This window comes from Phocoena phocoena, chromosome X (genome assembly GCF_963924675.1).
Source record: "Phocoena phocoena chromosome X, mPhoPho1.1, whole genome shotgun sequence".
In the NCBI taxonomy this organism is placed as follows: Eukaryota; Metazoa; Chordata; class Mammalia; order Artiodactyla; family Phocoenidae; genus Phocoena; species Phocoena phocoena.
The window spans coordinates 87,250,519-87,268,244 of record NC_089240.1 but is presented as its reverse complement, the minus strand read 5'-3'; the positions used below and the strand labels follow the sequence as shown (position 1 = coordinate 87,268,244).

The window sequence follows — 17,726 nt, the reverse complement described above, 5'->3', positions numbered from 1 at the left end:
AGAAGTATAAATTAATATTGGTCAAGACTTTAATAAGTCAAGACTGTATGCTATAATTGCCAGATAACTATTAAGGAAGAGTAAGAGTGTAAAACTAAGCTAATAGAGGGGTAAAAATAAGAAAATAACCAATCCTAAAGAAGAAAAAACTAACATAAATCAGGTGGGACATAGAGACAGAACTTGGTACAATGGTTATATCCAGTATTAATATCAGTAAGTATATTAAATGTAAATGGTGTACTTGAAACAATTAAAAAACAAGATTTTCAGACTGGAAAAAACCCAACTATGTACTATTTACAAAAGACTATCTGAAATATAAAGATACATAAGGACTGAAAGTAAAAGTACAGAAAAAAAAAACCCATGAAAACACTAACCAAAAGAAAGACATTATAGTTAAATTAATAACAAAATAGACTTTAAAGCAAAAAGCACTACAAGACATAAAGAGTGTCACCTCATGATATTTAAAATTTGTATGCATTTATTAAATTGACCTCAAAATAAATAAAAGTTGACAGAAATACAGGAGAATAAATAAATCCTCCATTTCAGTGTTAACACTCCTATCTCTCTGTGTAAATAAAGTGTTGAAAGAGAAAAACACTAACTTAAAATTCTATACCCAGTGAAACAATCCTTCAAATGTGGAGGAGAGGGCTTCCCTGGTGGCGCAGTGGTTGAGAGTCCACCTGCCGATGCAGGGGACACGGGTTCGTGCCCTGGTCCGGGAAGATCCCACATGCCGCGGAGCGGCTGGGCCCGTGAGCCATGGCCGCTGAGCCTGCGCGTCCGGAGCCTGTGCTCCTCAATGGGAGAGGCCACAACAGTGAGAGGCCCGCGTACCACAAAAAAAAAAAAAAAAAAATGTGGAGGAGAAATAAAATACTTTCTCAGACAACAAAAAGTGATGGGATTCAGCATCAGCAAACCTTTCCTTCAGGAAATGTTAAAAGATTTTCTTCAGGCAGCAGAAAAATGATACAGGCCAACAACTCAGATCTACATAAAGGAAGAGCAATGGAAATGCAATAAATGAAAGTAAAATGATTTTTTTTTCTCTCTCTTTTTTTTTTTTTTTGTGGCACGCGGGCCTCTCACTGTTGTGGCCTCTCCCGTTGCAGAGCACAGGCTCCAGACGTGCAGGTTCAGCGGCGGCCACGGCCCACGGGCCCAGCCGCTCCGCAGCATGTGGGATCTTCCCGGACCAGGGCACGAACCCGTGTCCCCTGCATCGGCAGGCGGACTCTCAACCACTGCGCCACCAGGGAAGCTCTTGTCTTATTCTTAATTGATATAAAAATAACTCTTTATCTAAAGTAATAATGTACTAAGTGACTGTAGCAAATGGATGAATGAAATGAATGAACATTCTGTAATAAGGTATCTGTACTACATATAAGTGAAGCAAAAGAGTGTTATTTGAAAGTGATCTTAGTTAAAAATGTAAACTCGAGGAAAATCATTGAAAATTCTTTTAAAGACATATAACTGATACACTAATAAGACAAGTGGAATCATGTAAAATACTCAATTAAAACTAGAGAAGGCAGGGGGGCTTCACTGGTGGTGTAATGGTTGAGAATCCGCCTACCAATTCAGGGGACACGGGTTTGAGCCCTGGTCCGGAAGATCCCACATGCCGCAGAGCAACTAAGCCCATGCGCCACAACTACTGTGCCTGACCTCTAGAGCCTGCAAGCCACAGCTATTGAAGCCCATGCACCTAGAGCTCGTGCTCCTCAACAAGAGAAGCCACCGCAATGAGAAGCCCATGCACTGCAATGAAGAGTAGCCCCGACTCACCGCAACTAGAGAAAGCCCACGTGCAGCAATGAAGACTCAATGCAGTCAAAGATAAAAATTTTAAAAAATGTATTAAAAAAAAAACTAGAGAAGGCAGAAGAAGCCTCTGGCAACAAATAGAAAACAGTTATAAATATGGTTGATATTAAATCCAAATATATCAAGAATCATTTTAAATGTGAATGGTCTAAATATACCAATTAAAGATAGAAATTATCAGCGTGTATTAAAAAAACCCAACTATATATTGTGTACAAGAAGCCCACTTTAAATTTAAAGAGTGAGAGGTTAAAAGTAAAGCAACAGAGAAAGATCTTCACTAATCAGAAGAAACCTGGACAAAAAAAGAAAGCTGGAGTAGTTACATACATTCAGACAAAGCAGAACAAGGAAAATTATCAGAAATCAGAAGAGGCACTACATAATGATAAAGGGATAAATTCTGAGAAAAACACATAATAATCCTAATCATGTATATGCACCTAACAAAAGTGTCGTAATATATGAGGCAAAAACTGATAGAACTAAAAGAAGAAACTGACAAATCCATTATTAGAGTTGAAGACTTCAATGCCGCCATCCAGTAATTGACAGATTAAGCAGGCAGAATATCAATAAGGATATAGTCGAACAGTATTATCAATCAACTTGATTTAATTGACATTTATAGAACATTCCATCCAACATCAGAACATATTTATTTTCAAGCTCATATAGAACATTCACCAAGAGAGTCCTATTCTAGGTCATAAAACACACCTTAACAAATTTAAAAGAATAGAAATCATAAAAGTATGCTCTCAGTAGAATTAAACTAGAAATCAATAGCAGGATAGATGGAAAACCCAAATATTTGGAAATTAAACAACACACTTCTAAATAACACATGAATCCAAGAAGAATTCTCAAGAAAAATGTAAAAATGCTTTGAACTAAATGAAAATACAACATATCAAAATCTTTGGGATGAAGCAACAGTAGTGCTTAAAGGAAAATTTCTAGCTTAAATGCATATATGGAAAAGAAGAAGGTTCTAACATCAATAACCTACATTTTCTCTTCAGGAGGCTAAAGAAAGAAGAGTAATTTAAGCCTAGAGCAAACAGGAGAAAAGAAATATTAGAGACAAAATCAAGGAAAGTGAAAACAGGAAAACAACAGAGGAAATCAGCAAAACCAAAAGCTGGTTCTTTGAAAAAATAAATAAAACTGTTAAATCTCTTACCAGGGTAACCAAGAAAAAAAGAAAGAAGGCTCATATTAAAATATCAGAAGTGAAAGTGGGGTTATCACTCCTAATTCCATGGACATTATCTTCTTAATGAAGGATACTATTAACAACTCTATGCCTACAAATTTGATAACTTAGATGAAATGGAATAATTACTCAAAAGGTACAAACTACTAAAACTCACACAAGGGGAAAAAGATAACCTGAATAGTTCTGTACCTACTAAAGAAATTGAATCAATAATTAATAACCTTCCAAAGATAGAAATCACTAGGACCAAATTCTACCAAACATTTAAGGATCACCAGTAAACATTTAGAAATTACCAGTGAATTTTACCAAACATTTAAGTTAGAAATAATACCAATTCTCCACAATCCCTCCCATAAAACTGAAGTAGAGAACACTTGACTCATTCTGTGAAACCAATTATTACCCTAATTCCAAAACCAGATAAAATATACTACAAGAAAGCAAAACTAAAGACCAATATTTCTAATGAACGCAGACAGAAAATCCTCAACAAAATATTATGAAATTGAATCCAATAATGTATAAAAAGTTAGGCACCAAACAAGTGAAATTTATTCTAGGTATTCAAGGCTGACTCAACATTTGAAAATCAATCAATATAATCCACCACATGTTAACAGACTAAAGAAGAAAAATCATATGAGCTTTATTATTTGATGCAGAAAAAGCATTTGACAGAATCCAACACCAAATCATGATAAAAGCTCTCAAACTAGGATTAGAGGGGAACTTCCTCAACTTGATAAAGAATACAAGAAACTAACATTATACTTAGTGGTGAGAAAGTAGACACTTAACCCTAAGGTCAGGAACAGGCCAAGGGTGTCCTTTCTCATTTCTCCTATTAAACATCATACTGGAAGTCCTAGCTAGTGCAGTAAGACAAAAAAGGAAATAAAAAGTATATAGATTGGAATGGAGGAAATAAAACTATATTTGCAGATGACATGATGGTCTATGTAGAAAATGCCAAGGCATTGACAAACTCCTGGCCACAAGATCGCAGGATGTAAGTTAATATATAAAAGTTACTTGCTGGGACTTCCCTGGTGGCGCAGTGGTTGAGAGTCCACCTGCCGATGCAGGGGACACGGGTTCGTGCCCCGGCCCGGGAAGATCCCACATGCCGCGGAGCGGCTGGGCCCGTGAGCCATGGCCGCTGAGCCTGTGTGTCCGGAGCCTGTGCTCCGCAACAGGAGAGGCCACAACAGTGAAAGGCCCGTGTACCGCAAAAAAAAAAAAAAGTTACTTGCTTTCCTATATACCAGTAATGAACAATTGGAATTTGATTATTTAAAAGTGCCATTTATAATAGCATTCCCACAACACAGGATGTGACAAAAGACTCTAAGTGTATCACAAATGCATGAAACAACTTCACTGAAAGGGATGGAAAAATTAGGCACTGGCATAGGTAACTTTGGAAATGAGTGGAGTCTGTAAGACTAAAGACAAAATTTTCTCTCTATATATTTTAAAATATATAAAGACACATATATATACACATACATACATATATATGGAGAGAGAGAGAGATGCATATATATGCATGGGTTATTATATACCCATATATCTTCTTTCTCTGTCTACCGAGAGGGCCTATAAACAATGATATCCCAATAGTAACGAGTACACCTAACACCCAAATCTTGGTTTTTAATACCATTCTCCAACCAAAGGTACCAGGGCTCCTTGGAGAAATGGCTGATTCTAGGACTTGGGCAGGAAATATGCAAGGTAAGACTAGAGCATCTTGTAGTGCCAGAAAGAGTTTTTTTAAAAAAGCACACACATACACAATGATGGAAGTATGTCAAATAGATCCAAGAGCCAACTGAAAGAGCTTCCAATGGCCAAAAGTGGAACAATTTGAGCAATGAAAGTATACAAAATAGTATTAGATTATAGTCCAAAGAATAAAATTAATGAGCCCATACTTATATAAAAAAATTGAATACATTAATAAACGGGGGAGAAATCAAATATCCTATGCAGAATTCCAAATAAATGTTGGAGATACTCCATCCTCAAGGCGGTAACTTTGGAAATGAGGTAACTTTGAAATAACACCGCATTCTTTAAGTGTGGACTGTGCAGAGTGACTTTCTTCCAGAGTACAGTCTGGAAAGGGAGAAATAAAAGGGTAACTTTACCATGGAGAATCCTGACAAACACTACCTCAGCCAGGTGATCAACGTTAACATCAACAGGAATAATGTTGATAGCATATACCCTTTATATGATGCCACTTTACCTGTGTGATCTTCTTCCCAAAAGCACTTAACACTTGTCTAACCACAAGAAAAAAAATCAAGCAAACTGATATTGTGGTACATTATACAAAGTACCTGACCAGTACTTCTCAAGAATGTCAAGGCATAAGAAACAGGGCAAGTGTGAGAAACTGTCAGAGCCAAGAGGAGCCTAAGGAGACATAATGACTAAATGTAAGGTGGTAACCTGGATAGGATCTTGGAACAGTAAAAGGACATTAGGGAAAAACTGAGGAAATATGAATAAAGTATGTACTTTGGTAAATAATAATGTATCAACATTGGTTCATCGTGACAAACACTTCAAACTAAAGTAAGCTGTTAATAATAGGCGATATTAGGTATGGGGTAAACGGAATCTATATATCTTTGCAATAATTCTGTAAATTTACAACTGTCCTAAAATAAAAGTTTATTTAAAGAAACACTATAAGCAAATAAAAGGCTAATGAAGAGCCAGAGGAAAAAAATCACATAGGTAGATGGGTCTGCTGAAATGATAAGCCAGGGCTTAACAGGAATTTCCTAGGGGACAGCTCCTTCTAAGAAAATGTCAGCAGACAAGAGATTAACAGGTGAGAATAGCACAGCATCTGGTCACTCAGATTTTTCTCCTGGCTCAATCTCCTGTATCTAAATCCAGTGGAGAGGGCTGTATGCAAAAACACACACAAACCAACAAAAAACTTGGAAAGGTGTGTTTTATAAGAACTTCATAAATATCAAGGCCCAAGCGACAATTGGGTGCTACCCACCGGAGTTAGGGAAACTCTACTGTAGGTAGAGAATTCTCCACCCTTCTGTTGTGACACTGTGTTGCTTTAGTCCATCATGATCTCCAGCACATCAGCAGCAGCGGGGCCTTAGGAGGGTACAGGACAAACTAGAAGAGGCACAGCACCCAAGAGTCATGGCATTACACAGGGGAGAGTGACACCCACCTCTCAGCTGTCTGGATTTATTTATGGACACATGTGAGAGCTCCCTCAGCCCTCTCCCAAACATTTCATGGGGTTCTGGTCCTGCTAGTGCAGGAGAGAGGGTAGAAGCCAGCCTAACACAGTTCACACACTCAACATCTCATCGGATATTCTCCACAGGCCAGGAAGGCAAGTTTTATCCCCAATTCACTGATGCTAAGACTCTCCCTTACAATAATGGAACTATAATAATTGCCAGGTTGATTCTTCCAGCTTTGAGTCCCAGAGGTAATGTGACTTTTACTTACCATTTCATGTCCTGACAACAGAAATTTTATGTGTCTCCACTGCCTTCGTAAGCCGAACAGTACTTTTGATTGCTTGGTATTGCTTTCCTATATTTTTTTATCTTTCATTATTGTTATGATAAAAGTAATGTTTTTTTTAAAAAGAATATAAACAGATGAACAAAAAACAGAAAAAAATCACCCATAGATAACCACTGTTAATCTTTTAGTAGACACAGCTTTCCGAGTTTTTTCTGTACATGAATCACTAGGTATCTTTGTAGTTTTACAAAAATGGACTGATGCCGTATATATGGTTCTGAAAACTGGTTTTTTAAACATTTTACAATGCACCATAAACATTTTTCCATGCAATGGATGAAAATCTGCTACTGAAACACACAGGGCTGCAGTTGGATAAAGAGAGTGACACCTAAAGCATAGTATTAGCATAAGGTTAAATAAAGCATAGGGCCTTGCAAATGCCTGCCAGGGGCACTACACAAAAGGAATGTCTTCAAAGCCCCTTTGTGGGGCCCTGCAGCCACCCCTGAGTTCCCTTGGGCCCCTCGGGTGGAAGGGGTCCTGTAAACTTTTTTGCATCCACATAAATCCCCCCAATTTCTGTCTGGTTTTCTTCACCTCATCCTCCACCCTGGCCATCTCGTCAAATTCTCTTATCATCTCTTCATTGCTCAAATGCATATCGTGTATGGCCTCCTTGTATTCCTTGAGACACTGAGCCAGCCCCTTGTTGGTTTTTCTTTTGGCCTTCCTGGGTACATCATCCCCAGCTGGGCGCTTTCCTGCAGCCCTTGGTTCGCTGGCTGGCTTTTCTTCTTTTGGCTTTCCCTCGCTCACTGGCTTTCCCTCACTCTCTGGTTTTCCTTCTTTTGGTTTTCCCTCACTCACTGGCCTTCCTTCTTTTGGCTTTGCCTCACTGTCTGGCTTTTCTTTATCCTTTAGTACTTCCTCATCTTCTGTCTTTCCCTTGAGATCTATCCTTCCCTTGTTTTCTAACTTTTCCTTGTCTTCCACAGTACAAGCTACTCCCAGCTTTCCCGCATCCGGTGGCTGTCCTTTGTTTTCCATCTTGCCTTGGTTCTCAGGCTTTCCTTCATTTTCACTGCAGAGTTTTTCCATGTTGAGTGTCCCTTCCTTTTCCTGTCCTAGGGATGGGGCAGGGGGAAGAGAAGACAAAGAGGAAACAAGGGAGACTGAGGGCTTGGGGATGGAACGCAGGTCCGGATAGTAGCAGTCGCTTCTCGCCCCTTGTCAGGGGTCCCCTGCCCTGGCCCGGCCTTCCTAGTGTGCCTTCTGCCCACCCTTTACCCCACCATTCCTCGTGCACACGTGAGCCAACCATTTCCCAGACAGACCCTGCCATTTTTCCCTACGCTTGCTCAGCATGGCAGAGTGTGTGTAAATGTGTTGGGAAGTGGGCAGTGGGGCCCCCAATTCTGCCCGAGCCGTGCCCTCCACACTCCCCACCCCTCTGGGTCCCTGTCCAGTGCCCTCCTCCTTCACTGACCTGCGGGTATTCTGGACAGGTTCCTCCTCCTTCTCTAGTCCAGTAGAGCACTGGGAACAACAGACACGTACACCTGAAGACAGACAGGAGACCGGGAATGAGGCATCGGTGGATGCATAGGGACTCGGGTCCTTTTTCCGAATCCCGGTCCTCCTCAGCCAACGTTTCCCTCCCCCACCTCCTCCGCCCCCACAGCACCCCAGCCGCCATTTCTGTTCACTCCTCCGGCGCCAGACCAGGATGTTTTCCAAACTAATTTTGGATCTCTGCGTCCTTCTCCCCCAGAGGAAACTCAACCCCCCCACCCTTGAGGTCAACTTTTACTCTGCGCACAGAGTGCCAGAAGGGGTTTATTTCCACTGTCTCACTGCTGGGGCACCCCCCAACTCATCATCTCCGGCTCCAAAATGGACGGAGGGTAGAGAAGAAGTGTGCAGAAAGGCGAATGGGTACTTGGGGTGTCCGCCTTCCCCACCCTCTGCCCAATGGCCGCTTGCTCCCCCTTAGCCGTTTTTCCCACCGCCATCTCTATCTACACTCTGGCCAGCTCCCCTCGACCCGGAGCCCATCCCCAACCTTTTTCCTTTCCGCGCCCGCCCGCTCCTCCTCCCCCATTCCGATGTCCTGCAGGCAGCGACGAGAGCTCTCACACTGACCTGAAAGAACCTGGAGCAACAATTAGGGGCGCCCAGATGGCTCCGGGTCCGACAGCAGGGAGAGAGAGCTGGCACCCGAACCGGTGCCCACTTCGGAGCCCGGCGGTCACGTGAGCGTTGCGTCACCCGAGCTCCGCCCTCGCACCCCGCCCACCAGCTGGAGTCTGCAAGCCGCCCACCGCCTCCCTCCGGCAGCTCCCCCAGCCAACCTCTCCCGGCCCTTTTGTCCTTTTCCTCTTCTTGAGAAGTTGGTCACAGAAAGAATTTTAATAAAAAACACAGAAGCTTTTATTAATGGGCTGGGCGGTCCGGGGAGGAGTCTATAACGTTGCTCTTAAATTCCGTTGAGAGAACGTAGACTCACCAATGAAATCTTACGCATGTGAACTTTAATATTGTACAAAGGGTAGAATATTGCACTTTAGAAAAAAATTAAGAAAAATGTTCCCGTCAAAATGAAGCTGTCCCTTTTTCCTGGTATGCTCAAACATAAATTTTCTAATGAATTAAATATTTAGATCTGAAAATGAAATTATATTTGAAGCAGAATGAAAGAATGAGTTTTTTAAGTGAGAGACTGAATACACAACGGGCGATGACCAGACCATATATAACAATAGAATTGTGACCCACAACCTCTGTAGCAAGCAGCCCCGCAAGCCAAACCACAGCCTCTACAGCAATCTTCAGGACTTGATCAATGACTGCCAGCCTCCCTATTTTTGCCCTGCCCCAATTAGAGAACCTAAATATGCTCCCCAAACCAGTAACAAAATGCCGCTGCTTCTAGTTACCTGGCTTCCAGCTTTTCCCTGACAACAACTTCCAATTAGAGAAAACCTGGTCTTCCTTTTTTTCACTCTAAAGCTTTCCCATTCCCTTGCCTGTCTTTAAGTCTCTGCCAAACACAAGTTAGGGGAGCTAACTCCCTTGTTATAACACGCTGTGAATAACTAGCCTCTGCTTTTACATAAGCTTTCTGTGTAGAAGGTCTTTAAAAATATAATAACTGAAAGTTAAACAATTAAGAACAGCGTTGATGGATTTGATTACATTAAAATGTGTAACAGATTTGTTAAGGCATTGGGGACACATGCATTTCTCCCTGCTCTTGTTTTTTTTTAAATTTATTTTTTATTGAAATATACTTTAATTACAATGTTGTGTTAATTACTGCTGTACAGCAAAGTGACTCAGTTATACATATATATATATATATATATATATATATATATATATACATTCTTTTTCATATTCTTTTCCATTATGGTTTATCAAAACATATTGAATATAGTTCCCTGTGCTCTACAGTAGGACATTGTTGTTTATCCATTCTATAAATACCAGTTTGCATCTGCTAATCCCAAACTCCTGCTCCTACCCTCTCCCACCCCCCTACCCTGCCTGCTCTTGTTGAGTGTACTGGGAAAATTTTCTGAAGGGCAACTTTGTAAATTGTTTAAAAATAAAAATATTTTATATTTTGGCCCAGCAATTCCACCTCTAATATTTATCCATGGAGATAATTAGTAAGTTGCTAAAATAGAATCTTATGTTTTAAAACGTTTTATGGTTTTAAATTCCCATAACAATTATTTGTTATGCATTTATCCTTTGCTGGAACTGGGGCTCCAGTAGTGATTCTGTAGGCTTTGTTTATAAAGGGAAAAAAATGGAGCATCACAATTGTCCATCGGTACAGATTTAGTTACATAATCTTCTTAGTATATTTGTTTACCCTAGTTATCTTTGGACATTTGGTTAGAAAAATAATCCTTTTATGTTGGGTGCTCAATATGCAGTAAAATTAATTATTAACTATCCATAACCCCAAATTACTGTGGATGGTGGGACACAAAGGATAACCAGAGGATGTGGTTTTGACCTCTAGAGAATACCACCTATCTGCCAGGCATTATGCTAGCTACCTTATCTGGTGTAGATTTCATTTATATCTGATTGAAGAACTCTTACTTCAATGAAGCGGAATGATTTATAAAGCTACAGTCTTAACTCACTGTAGTACTGGAATAAAGATAGAAAGAGGAATAAAACAGAGAGCCCACTAACATCTCCAGGTATAAAAGTTTTTAGTATATGATAAGGAAGCATTTCTGATCAGTAGTAAGATATAGGTTATTATGGAAATTAAACTTGTATAATTACTTTAATAGTTAAAGGAAAATGAAGAGCCATATTTTCTGACATACACTTAAATGCTTTTCAGAGTAGGCAAGAAAAATGAAACAAAAAGTATCCAGAATGGAAGGAAAGAAGTAAAACTATCTCTGTTTGCAAATGACATGATCATGCATATAGAAAATCCCAAGGAATCCACTAAAGAACTATGAGAAAGAAAGAGTTCAGCAATGTGGTAGAATACAAGATCAACATACGAAAATCAACTGTGTTTCTATATGCTAGCAAAAAACAATTCAAACAGGAAAGTAAGGAAACATTTCCATTCAAAATATCATCAAAAAGAGGGGACTTCCCTGGTGTCCAGTGGTTAAGACTCCACACTCCCAATGCAGGGGGCCTGGGCTCAATCCCTGCTCAGGGAACTAGATCCCACATGCATGCCACAACTAAGAGTCCACATGCTGCAACTAAGAGTCTGCATACTACAACTAAAAGATCCTGCACACAACAATGAAGATCCCACGTGCCGCAACTAAGACCCAGGACAGCCAAATAAATAAATAAAAATTTAAAAACTTGCTTAGATTTCAAAAAAAATCATCAAAAAGGATAAACCATTTAGAAATAAATTTATTTTGAAAATCCAAGACTTGTATACTGAAAACTATAAAGTATTGTTGAACAAAATTAAAGAATACCTAAATAAATGGAAAGATAGCTGATGTTCATAGATTGGAAGACTTCATATTGTTAAGATGGGCAATACTTCCGAAGCTGATCTACAGACTCGACACAACCTCTATCAAAATATCAGATGGTTTCTTTGCAGATTTTGATAAGCTGATCCCAAAATTCAAATGGAAATGCAAGGAACTCAGAATAGACAAAAACAATCTTGAAAGGGAAGGATAAAGTTTGAGATCTCATACTTCCGTATTTCAAAACTTATTATATAGCTACAAGAATAAAGACAATGTGGTACTGGCATGAGGACATATAGACCAATGGAATAGAATTGAGAGTACAGAAGTAAACCCTCAGATTTACAGTCAGTTGATTTTCAACCAGAGTGCCAAGAAAATTTAGTGGTGAAAGAAGAGTCTTTTCAACAAATGATGGTGAGACAACTAGATATCCACATGCAAAAAATGAATTTGGACTCCCACGTCACACCACATACAGGACTTAACTCAAAAAAAATAAAGTCCTAAATATAAGAGCTAAAACCATTAAACTCTTAGAAGAAAATAAAGGTGTAATTCTTCATGATCTTGGATTAGGCAATGGTTTCTTAGATATGACACTAAAAGCTTAAGCAATAAAAGAAATATAGAAAAATGGGACTTCACCAAAATGTAAAACTTTTCATTTAAACAACACAATTAAGAAAGTGAAAAGACAACTCACAGAAAGGGAGAAAATTTTTGAAAGTAATATGTCTGATAAGGGACTTATATCTAGAATATACAAAGAGCACTTACAACTCAATAAAAAAAATAAACAATTTAAAAATGGGCAGGGAATTCCCTGGCAGTCCAGTGGTTAGGACTCTGCCCATCACGGCCAAGGGTGTGGGTTCAAACCCTGGTCGGGGAACTCAGATCCTGCAAGCCACGCAGCGTGGCCAATAAATAAATAAAATAAAAATGGGCAAAGGATCTGAATAGATATTTCAGCAAAGGAAATATACAAATGACCTATAAGCACGATGTTCAACATCATTAGCTGTCAGGGAAATGCAAATTAAAACCACATTGAGATACCACTTCATACCCACTAGAATGGATATAATAAAAAAAGGCAGATAATAACAAGTGTTTGCAAATATGTAGAGAAATTAGAACCATCACACAGTGATGGTGGGAATGGGAAATGATGCAGCCACTGTGGAAAACAGGCTGTCTGGCAGTTTCTCAACATGTTAAACCTTAAGTTATCATGTGACTTGACAATTTCACTTCTAAGTAAAGATCCAAGAGAAATGAAAAACTACGTTCACATAAAAACTTGTATGCAAAAGTCCTTGGCATCATTATTCATAATAATTAAAAAGTGGAAATATCCCTAATGTCCATTATCTGATGAATGGATAAATAAAGTGTGGTATAATAATGGAATACTATTTTTCAATAAAAATGGAATGAAGAGCTGATACATGCCAACAGGTACATGAAAAAATGCTCAACATCGCTAATCATCAGAGAAATGCAAATCAAAACCACAATGAGATATCACCTCACACCTGTCAGAATATTTATTATTGAAAAGACAACAAATAACAAGTGTTGACGAGGATGTGGAGAAAAGGGAGCCCTCATGCACTGTTGGTGGGAATGTAAATTGGTGCAGCCACTATGGAAAACAGTATGGAGTTTCCTTAAAAAACTAAAAATAGAACTACCATATGATTCAGCAGTTCCACTCCTGGGTATTTATCTGAAGAAAACAAAAGCACTAATTACAAAAGATGTGTACCCTTATGTTCACTGCAGCATTATTTACAATAGCCCAGATATGGAAGCAACCCAAGTGCCCATCAATAGATGAATGGATAAAGAAGATGTGATATATAATGGAATATTACTCAGCCATAAAAAAGAATGAAATATTGCCATTTATGACAACATGAATGAACCTAGATGGTATTATGCTAAATTAAATGTCAGACAAAGACAAATACTGTATGATTTCACTTATATGTGGATTCTAAAAATCAAAACAAATATAACAAAACAGAAACAGTTATAGATACAGAGGACAAACAGGTGGTTGCCAGAGAGGAGGGTGTTGGGGGGAGGAAAGAAATAGATGAGAGAGATTAAGAGGTACAAACTTCCTGTTGCAAAATAAATGAGTCACAGGTATGAAATGTGCAGTGCAGAATATAGTCAATAGCGATGTAATATATTGGTATGGTGACATATTGTGACTTGACTTATTGTAGTGATCATTTTGAAATGTATAGAAATTCCAAATCACTATGTTGTGTAACAGGAGCTAACCTAGTGTTGTAGGTCAATTATACTTCAAAAACAAATAAGCAAACTGATAGAAAAAGAGATCAGATTTGTAGTTGCTAGAGTGGGGGGAGGGGGGAATTGGATGAAGGCAGACAAAAGTACAAAGTTCCAAACATAAGACAAATAATTAAAAAAAAGATAAATAATTACTAGGGATGTAATGTACAACATAAATATAATTAACACTGCTGTATGTTATATATGAAAAAGAGAGTAAATCCTGAGTTCTCATCACAAAAATTTTTTTTTCTATTTCTTTAATTTTGTATGTACATAAGATGATGGATGTCCACTAAACTTATTGTGATAATCATTTCATGATGTATGTAAATCATCAAATCATTATGCTGTACACCTTAAATTTATACAGTGCTGTATGTCAATTATATCTCAAGAAAACTGGAAGAAAATAGTGGTAATAATAATAATAATAAAGAACCTAGCAGCTGAATACTTCCTGAATATAAGTGATCATTTTAAGCTGCTAATTTTTGGAGTAATTTGTTATGCAGGAATAGTAACCAGAACAACCTAAAGAAAGGATATGATAATACCAAATATGATAATAGATAGTGCACATAGCATAAAATATTTACTATCTGGTCCTTTACAGAAAATTTTATCAGTCCATGTCTTAGACCAAAGGGAACAACTAAACCTCCACCACCACCACAACCATCATCATTAAGATATGATGCTGAGTAAGTACTAATATAGATGCATATCAGGGTACAGGTAACATTTCATTCTTTTAAGGGGAGTAACTTTATTTAATACAATTTTAAACTTACAAAAAATTATTCTGTGTATTTTTGAAACAACTAATTCTTGAGTACTGGAAACCCATAAAGTAAAAGTTGATGGCCTAATGGAAAGAGTCTAGAATTCAGACTTTGCACTTTAAAAAAAATATTTAACCTCTTTTAGGCCCAGTTGGTTTGCCCATCTATGAAATGGGAGAATGGATAACTATCAAAAGACTGACAGTATTGAGTGTTGGCAAGGATATAGAGTAACTGGAACCCACATACCTACTCTAGGAAGTGTAAATTGATAGCCACTTTGGAAAACTGTCAATATCTACTAAGGCTAAACACTCAAATACGTTTTGACTCAGCAGTTGCACTCTTGGTATATTTCAAAGGAAATATGCCCTTGTGTACACCAAAAGACATGAACAAGACTGATTATTAAGCTCAAAACTTAAAGCAATGCAAATGTCCATTAACAGAAAAAGAGTGTTATAGTCCTATAATGCATTACAATACAGACATGAAAATGAACAAACTACAACCACAAACAACAACATGGGATAAATATCACAAATATAACACTGATACTTCCATTGTAATCCCTCCATCTCTCTCCTCCCTACAAAAACACATACCTGTGGAGTCACAAATGGGGGCAGATTTGAGGCCACAAGAAAGAATTTAGGGAGAGGGAAAAGCAGAACAGCCCCTAGAACTCAAACTGATGTCTGACATCCCCAGCTATTGGAGTTTAAGGGAAAAACATTATGTATTTTATGCTTATGAATTTTAATTTGAATTAATTCTCCAAATGGAGATTAAGATGGGTCAAACAAATTAACACTGTATTAGCTTTTATTTTAAAGTATTTCCTGTCAAGCAGATTGATGCAGAGAAGCACAGTTTCTATACACTTCTAATAGGTTCAAACACTCAAAGGCTAATACCATGTCTGATAGACCAGACAGTAAAGTGAGATTCAGGAGATCACCTGGGTCCTGGTGTCAGTTCTGACCCAATAGCTGTGTGACCTCTCTGTGAAGATCCCATCTGGGAAAAGACACTGTGTTCCTAGAAGGGACAGAATTCACTATGCCAGTCCAATTATTTTAATAAGAACAATAACTATGAACCTTACGCTTTCTTAAAACAAAATTCCCAGTGGTGTACGACAAAATACCTGGTCAAACATCATGTCCACCCAAAGTCATATGGTCACCACCTAGCTTTAACTCCCAAGAGCTGACATTGTTCACACGTACCTCTGTATAAGGAACCTTTTGAAGGAATACTTAGTGACATCATGGTCAGGTTTCAGGATTTCACAAGAATTTTAGGGCAACAGCAGATCAGTGAGGGGCAGGACTGAGCATGTCACAACCCCCAGATGGACGCTAGGAAACATGGCAAGGACTGGATTGACAACCTGCTAGAGGGGAGTACAGAGCTCCCACGCTCCACTCATGCCCACAAGTAATCCTAGATTTGCTTTTAAACTCCCTCATATTAAGGAGAAAGCATAAATGGCCACTTTTTCAAACTTCCTCCTCCCCAACACCACACTCATTCCATTCTCTTCTTATCCAGGAGTAACCAGTCATAATCAAAGAGAAGGAGGGCACTGATGGGTTAGGAATCACGACCAACACCATTTTGTTGGCCCCTGTCCTGGAGAAAAATTTAGTGAGATTTTCATCCTGCCAAGTTAATGTGGTGGGTTTTATTTTGTCAGGCATATATGCTGGAAGGTGAAAAAATAAAATCAACTTAATATTCAGATAGCTTGAGGAAAAATATAATGGGGGAGAGTCAATTTTCTCTTGATCTATTACTATAGTTCATTTTTTTACATCTTTATTGGAGTATAATTGCTTTACAATGGTGTGTTAGTTTCTGCTTTATAACAAAGTGAACCAGCTATACATATATATATGTTCCCATATCTCCTCCCTCTTGCATCTCCCTCTGTCCCACCCTCCCTATCCCACCCATCCAGGTGGTCACAAAGCACCGAGCTGATCTCCCTGTGCTATGCGGCTGCTTCCCACTAGCTATCTATTTTATGTTTGGTAGTGTATATATGTCCATGCCACTCTTTAACTTTGTCACAGCTTACCCTTCCTCCTCTCCATATCCTCAAGTCCATTCTCTAGTAGGTCTGTGTCTATATTCCTGTCTTACTCCTAAGTTCTTCATGACATTTTTTTTCTTAGATTCCATATATATATGTGTTACCATATGGTATTTGTCTTTCTCTTTCTGACTTACTTCACTCTGTATGACAGACTCTAGGTCTATCCACCTCACTACAAATAACTCAATTTCGTTTCTTTTTATGGCTGAGTAATATTCCATTGTATATATGTGCCACATCTTCTTTACCCATTCATCTGATGATGGACACTTAGGTTGTTTCCATCTCTGGGCTATTGTAAATAGAGCTGCAGTGAACATTTTGGTACATGACCCTTTTTGAATTATGGTTTTCTCAGGGTATATGCCCAGTAGTGGGATTGCTGGGTCATATGGTAGTTCTATCTGTAGTTTTTTAAGGAACCTCCATACTGTTCTCCATAGTGGCTGTACCAATTCACATTCCCACCAGCAGTGCAAGAGTGTTCCCTTTTCTCCACACCCTCTCCAGCATCTATTGTTTCTAGATTTTTTGATGATGGTCATTCTGACTGGTGTGAGATGATATCTCATTGTAGTTTTGATTTGCATTTCTCTAATGATTAATGATGTTGAGCGTTCTTTCATGTGTTTGTTGGCAGTCTGTATATCTTCTTTGGAGAAATATCTATTTAGGTCTTCTGCCCATTTGGGGATTGGGTTGTTTGTTTTTCTGATAATGAGCTGCATGAGCTGCTTTTAAATTTTGGAGATTAATCCTTTGTCAGTTGCTTCATTTGCAAATACTTTCTCCCATTCTGAGGGTTGTCTTTTGGTCTTGTTTATGGTTTCCTTTGCTGTGCAAACGCTTTGGAGTTTCATTAGGTCCCATTTGTTCAGTTTTGTTTTTATGTCCATTTCTCTAGGAGGTGGGTCAAAAAGGATCTTGCTGTGATT

At 38.6% G+C, this 17,726-nt stretch overlaps 1 protein-coding gene across 1 annotated transcript; it reads right to left on the bottom strand.

Annotated features, from left to right (window-relative positions):
* Positions 1–7,054: 7,054 nt before the first annotated feature.
* On the bottom strand, positions 7,055–8,638 carry TCEAL4 (transcription elongation factor A like 4). The gene is made up of 3 exons (XM_065901164.1): positions 8,608–8,638; positions 8,071–8,160; positions 7,055–7,725 (listed from the first exon to the last, which is right to left on the bottom strand). The coding sequence occupies exon 3, from the start codon at positions 7,697–7,699 to the stop codon at positions 7,055–7,057; it is 645 nt and encodes a 214-aa protein (XP_065757236.1). The 5' UTR covers positions 7,700–7,725; positions 8,071–8,160; positions 8,608–8,638.
* Between the last annotated feature and the right edge of the window lie 9,088 nt (positions 8,639–17,726).